The 8,178-nt window shown below is 39.9% G+C and overlaps 1 protein-coding gene across 3 annotated transcripts in view; it reads right to left on the bottom strand.

The window, feature by feature from the left end:
• Nucleotides 1-5,495, bottom strand: part of RMDN1 (regulator of microtubule dynamics 1) — a 46,428-nt gene extending 40,933 nt beyond the window's left edge. The window contains exon 1 of one of the 3 annotated variants that reach the window (XM_008689114.2): nucleotides 5,245-5,495. In XM_008689114.2, the coding sequence (XP_008687336.1) occupies nucleotides 5,245-5,373 (129 nt within the window). In that variant the 5' untranslated portion in view covers nucleotides 5,374-5,495. The other 2 variants (XM_008689113.2, XM_008689115.2) reach the window with 2 other exon arrangements.
• Between the last annotated feature and the right edge of the window lie 2,683 nt (nucleotides 5,496-8,178).

Here is an 8,178-nt window from a genome sequence, read left to right on the forward strand (position 1 = left end):
ATAAATAAATAAATAAATAAATAAATAAATAAATAAATAAATAAAATAAAATAAAAAGAAGGAAAAGAAAAGAAAAAGGAAAAGATATCCAAATCAGAAAGGAAGAAGTAAATTTGCAGTAACATGGTATTACATTCAGAAAACCCTGAAGACTTCACCCAAAAACTTTTGGAAATAATAAATTGAGTAAAGTAGCAGGATACAAAATCAATACACAAAAATCTGTTGTATTTCTATATACTAATAATGAACTATCAGAGAAATTAAGAAAACAATCCCATTTATAGTTATATCAAAAAGAATAAACTACTAGAAATAAATTTAACCAAGAATCTGATAAAAGACCTGTGCACCAAAAACTTTAAGACACTGATGAAAGAAACTGAAAACACAAATGAACGGAAAGATATTCCGTGCTAATGGACTGGAAGAATACTGTAACACTGTCCATAGTACCTGAAGCAATCTGCAGATTCAATGGCATTTTCAAATTCCAACTGCACTTTTCACAGACACAGAACAAACAATCCTAAAGTTTGTATGGAACCACAAAAGACCCCAAATAGCCAAAGCAACCTTGACAAAGAACAAAGCAGGAGGCCTCATGCTTCCTGATTTAAAAATATATTACAACGCTAATGTAATCAGAACAGTACAGTATTTGCACACATAGATCAATGGAACAAAATAGCGAGTTCAGAAATAAACTCATGCGGGGCGCCTGGGTGGCACAGCGGTTAAGCATCTGCCTTCGGCTCAGGGCGTGATCCCGGCGTTATGGGATCGAGCCCCACATCAGGCTCCTCAGCTATGAGCCTGCTTCTTCCTCTCCCACTCCCCCTGCTTGTGTTCCCTCTCTCGCTGGCTGTCTCTATCTCTGTCAAATGAATAAATAAAAATCTTTAAAAAAAAAAAAAAGAAATAAACTCATGCATATATGGGCCAGCTAATTTAAAATATGGGAGCCAAGAATATACAATGAGGAAAAAACAGTCTCTTCAATAAGTGGTGGTGTTCAGAAAACTGGACAGCCATGGGAAAAATAATAAAACTGAACCACTGTATTACAGTAAACACAAAAATTAACTCAAAAGGGACTAAAAAACCTTGGAACATCAAATCTAAAACCATGAACTCTTAGAAGAAAACATAGGGGGTAAGCTCCTCGACGATGATCTTGGCAATGATTTTTTAGATTTGACACCAAGAGCAAAGGAAACGAGAGTAAAAATAAACAAGTGGGATTCCAACAAACTGAAAAGTTTGTGCACAGGAAATGAAACTATCAGCAAAATGTAAAGGCAGCCTACCAAACTGAAGAAAAAATTGGCACATCACATATCTGATAAGGAATTAACCTCCAAAATATATAAAGAATTCTCACAATTCAATAGCCAAAACAATTTAAAAAACCAGTCCAACTAAAAAATGGGCAGAGTATCAGAAGAGACATTTCTCCAGAGACACAGAGATAGCCAACAGGTACATGAAAAGGTATTCATAAGGGAAATGCAAGTCAAAACCACAATGAGGTATCATCTCACACTTGTTAGAATGGTATCGTCAAAAAGACAAGAAATAATAAGTGTTGGTGAAGATGCGGAGAAGAGGAATCCTTGTGCACTGCTGGTGGGAATGTAAATTGGTGCAGCCACTACAGAAAATGGCATGGAGGTTAATCAAAAAATAAAAACTAGAACTACCATATGGCCAGCAATTCTACTGGGTGTTTATCCAAAGGAAACAAAAACACTCAAAAAGATATATGCACCCCCATGTTCACTGCAGCATTATTTACAGTTGCCAAGGCATGGAAGCAACATGAGTGTCCATCTATGAATGCATAAAACAAATGTGATATATATACACACACACAATGGAATATTTTTCAGCCATAAAAAGAATGTAATCTTGTCATTTGTGACAACATGAAGAGACCTTGAGGGCATTACACTAAGTGAAATATGTCAGACAAGAAAGACAAATGCAGGGGCGCCTGGGTGGCGCAGTCGTTAAACGTCTGCCTTCGGCCCAGGGCGTGATCCTGGCGTTCTGGGATCGAGTCCCACATCGGGCTCCTTGGCTGGGAGCCTGCTTCTTCGTCTCCCTCTCCCCTGCTGTGTTCCCTCTCTCGCTGGCTGTCTCTCTGTCACATAAATACATAAAATCTTTTAAAAAAAAAGAAAGAAAGAAAAGAAAGACAAATGCAGTATGATCTCATTGTGGAATCTAAAACAAACCCCAAACGTATGGGGCGCCTGGGTGGCTCAGTCGTTAAGCATCTGCCTTCAGCTCAGAGCGTGATCCGGCGTTCTGGGATCGAGCCCCACATCGGGCTTCCTGCTCCGCTGGGAGCCTGCTTCTTCCTCTCCCACTCCCCCTGCTTGTGTTCCCTCTCTTTCTGGCTGTCAAATAAATAAATAAAATCTTAAAAAAAAAAAAGGAAAACCCAAACTTATAGAGAACAGATTCGTGGCTGCCAGCGGGGAAGTAGAAGGGGGCTGGTTAAATGTGTGAAGATGGTCAAAAAGTATAAACTTCCAGTTATAAAATAAGTCTTAGGATGTAATGTACAGCATGGTAACTACAGTTAATAATACTGTATGTATATTTGGAAGTTACTAAAAGAATAAATCTTAAAAGTTCTCATCAGGAGAAAAAAACTTGTAGAGAGGGATGTTAACTTTACTCATTGTGGGGATCATCTGGCAATATGTACAAATATTATATCATTGTGTCATACACCTGAAACTAATGTTACATGTCAAATATGTCTCAATTTAAAAATATACAGATAAATTAATTAAAATGGCCCCAAATGATTCCTGCTTTTTGTCAGGGCCCAGGGCAGGCAGCCCCAAAATGTACAATGGTATACTGATTATTCTGAACTGAAGCTATTTGGGAAACTGCTGGTACAAGGACACTGAGACCCTCCTCTGATGCCCTGAAAACAGGAAATAATCTCCCATATGAAAATACCCTCCCTGTACTAAGAAGTAAAAAGATATCCTCATCACCAGAGATAGGGACGTTAAAACCTAGAAAGCAACAGAAACAAGCCTTGTTACAAATCTATTACCTCAGCCTAAAATCTGCTTAAAATTCCTTACTAATGAAAGCTCCCAAACATCTGTGTTCTTTATCCTGCCAATTCCTCACAAATGTATTATGTCTGAAAGGTATAAAAACTGCCTGCCTTGGTCATTTCTTTGGGTCTCAATTTCATTACTGGACCTCCATGCACACATAATAAAACTTTGGTTTTTGTTCCTGTTGTCTCATGTCAATTTAATTCCTAAACCAGCTGGAAGAATTGGGAAGAAAGATTTCTCCCTTCTGTACTTCCAATATTCACTCCTTTGTGTAATTCCCTTCCCTTAAATACAGGCTGGACTTATTGGCTCTCTTTAAAGAAACAGAATACGCGAAAGTGAAGGGATGTTACTTCAAGATTATGTTACTAAAAAAACTGCGACTTCCATCTTTGACCCTCATTTTCTCCTGTGGTTTTTTTTTTTTTTTTTTTTTTTAATTGTTTGCCTGCCCTGGGCGGGGAGCTGCTGTGCCAGCCCTTTCGAGAAGCCTTCCAGGTGTGTACAAAGGCCTGCCTACAGCTACAAGAACGAGGTTATAGGGCTAACTTTTCCCCTCTACCTCTAAATTGAGCCCTCAAAGGAAACCTCAGCAGCTGAATACCTTGATTCAACTCTTACGAGAAACCTTCCGCCAGAGGCACCCAGCTAAACCTGGATTCGATAACCAAAGAAACAATGAGATTATGTTTGCTGTTTTAAACCATTAAGTTGTGCAATAATTTCCTATGCAGTAATAGATAACTAATAAAATGGTACTTGCCTGGTTTTTCAGCCTCAGTTTGTATCAGTTTATTCTCCCATTTCAGGCTCCACTCATAATTTCAGGTCCTCAAAAATACCACTTTTTCTTACCCCCTCAAGGGCTATATCATGCTACTCTCTCTACTGGAATATTCTTTTGTCCTCATCTTCCCCATTACTCGTTAACCTCCAATCATTCTTTATATCTCATTTCTAACTGCTCACACTTTTCCCCTTCCTCCCTTCAAGATAAGGTTGGGTATAACTTTGCTTCTCTTTTCCCAACACTTTGCGTTAATTACATTTACTCAACTACCTTTCCTTCTAATCTGTAAGATCTAATCTGTAAGATCAAAAACTGTTTCTATTTCTCAGGTTCATTAGATCTCCAGAGCTTAGAACTGAGCCTCGTTCACAGTAAGCACTCAGTACAAATCTGTTGAAAAATAAATGTTCAGAGAAGTGTTTTGTAACACAGATTACATATAGAAAGAGACAGAAAAATGAAACCTGTTACTCAGCAGTAGCCCCCAATCTCAACAAACTTCTGGAAAATATCTCCAACTCAATTTACTGACATCACGCTGAGAGAAAGGTTTAGGAAAAAGAAAAACTCCTCCCATCCCTCTGCCTGTATCTTCTAACATCTCCCCATCTGACTATAAGCATTTTGGAGGATCGCCAATTAAGCTAGTCTTTCATTACGTGTTCCCCTAACTGCTCCCGATAACCCTGAACATAGCAGGCAGTCAAAAACGTGTATTTTAGAGTTCAAAATAATTAAACACCTAGCTCAAATAATACGTATCGTATGCACTATCGCCAACAATCACTCTCCAATCGCCTTTCATAGATAGATAAACCAAGGCCCACGAACGGTCTAATAGAAAAGCCAAAACTGGGACGACAATCCAACATCCTTTCTTAACATTATGCAGATAGTACAAAGGACTCAAAAAATTTTAAACCTAAATACTACAAACTCTCTGCTTCTAAGTCGTAGTAATTTTCAAAATCACACCACAAACCTTCCAAAGTCTGATAGACTAAGAGCCTCGGGTGCTGTACAGTATCGCCAAAAGTAAACATTTTCACAGCGGTCAAGTCCCCCCGCCCCCGCCAAAGTTCTCTGTTTTCACACAGGAAAGACGGGCAGGATTCCCGGAGAAGGGGTGAGGGGGGAGCTCATTCCTCCTCCGACCCCAGTTTTCAGAGAAGAAAGCAGCCTTGCGAAAGGGAGAAGACCTGTCCGAAGCAGTCACCTGGAGAGCTCCAGAACACCTGGCCTGAGTACCTTCCTCAGTTCACCACATTCCCCAGAGTGATAGGGAGTAGCCTGGCTGAAGCAGGGGTCCCGGAGCCCAGCCAGTAGTGAGGAGAGCGGGAGTCAGGGCGGCGGGGGTACCTCCGAGCCGCGGAGTCTCCAAGTACGGCACAGTCCGCGGCTGCCAGCAGCACCCCTCGAGAGCCAAGGTCCCGGAAAGATGCCACGTGCCCAAGGGAGAAAGCGCCAGAGGCGAGCGGCCAGCGCCATGACCTACACCTCGCGAACTGACCCTTCACCCCTTTGGGCCGCTATGGAGCGCAGCGGAGCGAAAGTCTCCCCAGGCCTTCCCGAGAAAACTGTGACTTCCCTCTTCCAGGCCGCCTCTTCCGCTAAACGATTTCCGGTCCACAGGTTCACGGGGAGCGAACTACCCGGTTGGGTGGGACTTAGCGGCCCTTACGCGCCTGCGCCCAAAGGACTGTTCCCTTGTGTCTGCTGTCCGGTTTCTGCGCGTACGGTGTGGGCGCTGTCATGCCTTTGGCATAGGATTAATCACCAGAACAGAATTGAAAGTTCTCTGATAGACCCGGTAATTTAAGTATGCAAGAAAAACAATCTATTATTTATAATTCTCTGCTGCCTTCAAAGGTAGGGTAATAGAGGGTCCTTTTTGGAAATAAATACATGGAAAAATATAATGTTTCACATAAAGCACGGAAGAGATTGAGAGTTAGGAGGAGGAGTTGGGGGGTGGGGGAAGAGAAGCCAGAGAAGATAAAGAATGTGGAGCCCAAGCTGGTCTTAGCAGAAAATGATGTGGAGAACAAAGGGAAAAGAGAAAAAAATTAAACTTTCTTAGAACTCACAGCCCATTGACAAGTACCTTCCTTAAGGAGTTAGCTGCCTTAGGCAACCTTAGTCTGACATTAGCCCAACCTCTAAGACACTGTAAAAATCCTTTTGGAAACTTCCTTTATCCCCCCCAAGATATACGTATATATGTTTAGCAATCATCCTCAAAACATACAGCACACCAATATACGTCTGAAAGGGTCTCATGACTAAGGTTTTACTAGACAGTATTAAATGACCTTTTCCTTACAGCGGCTAGCCCTTCAAGGTCCTGGAAACCTTGCTTCCAAATTCCTTAGAGACTTACCCTATCCCTAAACCCCTCCCAACTTGAAACTGTATAATCAGCCACTCCTTACAACCCCAGAGAGCTCTGTCTGCCCCGTGCTTTAGTAAAACCACCCTTCTTGCATTGAAGTCATCTCAATAATTCTTTCTTGAGTGTTTGCTCCCAAACCACATTTTACATCAGAAAAGACTAGGGAGAGGAGGCCTCTTGAGAGAAAGTTGATGCCCTTGTTTGCTATGGGATGTGTGGTACAAAGCCCCTGGCTTCCCCTCAAAATATTTTTAGTAAGATCAATACCTCTCACCGGAGTGGAATATTTTTGGAAGGAGTGAAGAGGTTTTGAATCTTACTTCAGGATTGATGTGAGTGAAAACACAAGCTGAAAATGGAGTGCATACTATCTGGATTACTTAAACATATTTTATGGGCAGTAAGGGAAGGTAATCATAGTTTTTTAAAATTAGGTTGCATTTATGTTGTACCTATATAGTATTACGTAGTTTAGTAACACATGCTTATTTCATTTGTTCTTCCCAACTGCTTTGTGAAATAATGGGTATGCCAAATTAATTAACGAGAATTGTAGCTCAAAGAGATGTATTAACTAAAAATACATAGGTAATAGGTATTGTTGGAAAACTAAAAGACTAGAATCCATGTCTTTGAACTCCAAGTCCAATGCTTCTGTATGATTGCTGCCTCCATCACTTCCCATTAAATCAGCCATATTTCTTTACGATTGCATGAGTAATATTCTTATTTTCTTTGTTTTTAAAGTATATTTTAAAAAACATATAGAGCCTCTTCTTAACTTTTTTTGAACCCTAGTCTTTTTTGTCCAGAGGGAACCATTTTTATATATTTCTGTTGGTAGTTACCTCAATATTCCTAAAGAATATGTTCATATAACTGGACACCATGAGAATCCTGAAATTGAGTTTCTGATATCTTAGCCAGAGTAAATTGTTTTAAAGATTTTATTTTTAAGTAATCTCTACTCGCAACATGGGGCTCATACTTAAAACCCTGAGATCAAGAGTCACATGCTCTACCGACTGTGCCAGCCAGGCACCCCGACCAGATGAAATGTTAACGAAATTCTCTATTTAAAAAAAAATTTTCGATCCTTAGAAAAGTTGCAGGAATTCCCATTTCTTCACCTAGATTCAGCCATTGTTAACATTTTGTCACATTTGCTTTATCTTTCTTTACATATACTACATACAATATTCATATTATATTCCAATCATTATTTTTTGTTGTTAAATCTTTTGAAAGTAGATTACAGATACCATGACTCTTTGTGCCTAGAAACAAAGAAATTCTCTTATTTAGTCCCAGTACAATTATCAAATTCAGGAAATTGAAATTGACAGAAGACTATTATTTAACATACAAATGTTACTTATTGTCTCAAAGCTGTCCTAGATAGCAACCACTTTTCCCCCCAAATCAGATCAAATCCTGATTATATGTTTATGTGCTGCATTTAAATGTCATGTTTCTTTAGTTTCTGTAAGTCTGTAATATTTCTCTTGGCTCCAGGCACACTAACCTTTTTTCCTACAATGATCTTCAGACCTCCCTACATGTTATTCTCTCTATCAGGATTCCTTCCCATTCTACTATCTTGGCACCCTCCCCCTTACTCCCATCCCACTCCACTATTTCTTAGTTAGCTAATTTCTATTCATCTTTCTTTTTTTTTTTTTAGATTTTTTTTTCAAAGATTTTATTTATTTACTTGAGAGAGAGATCATGAGGTGGGACCAGCAAAGGGAGAGGGAGAAGCAGACTTCCCACAGAGCAGGGAGCCCCAACATGGGGCTCAATCCCAGGACCCTGAGATCATGACCTGAACTGAAGGTATACTGGGTACTAAAAATATAAAAATATAAAAAATATAAAACCATTCCCTCATCTCTACTTCT

Source organism: Ursus maritimus, unplaced genomic scaffold (assembly GCF_017311325.1).
Source record: "Ursus maritimus isolate PB19 unplaced genomic scaffold, ASM1731132v1 scaffold_9, whole genome shotgun sequence".
NCBI classification, from domain to species: domain Eukaryota; kingdom Metazoa; phylum Chordata; class Mammalia; order Carnivora; family Ursidae; genus Ursus; species Ursus maritimus.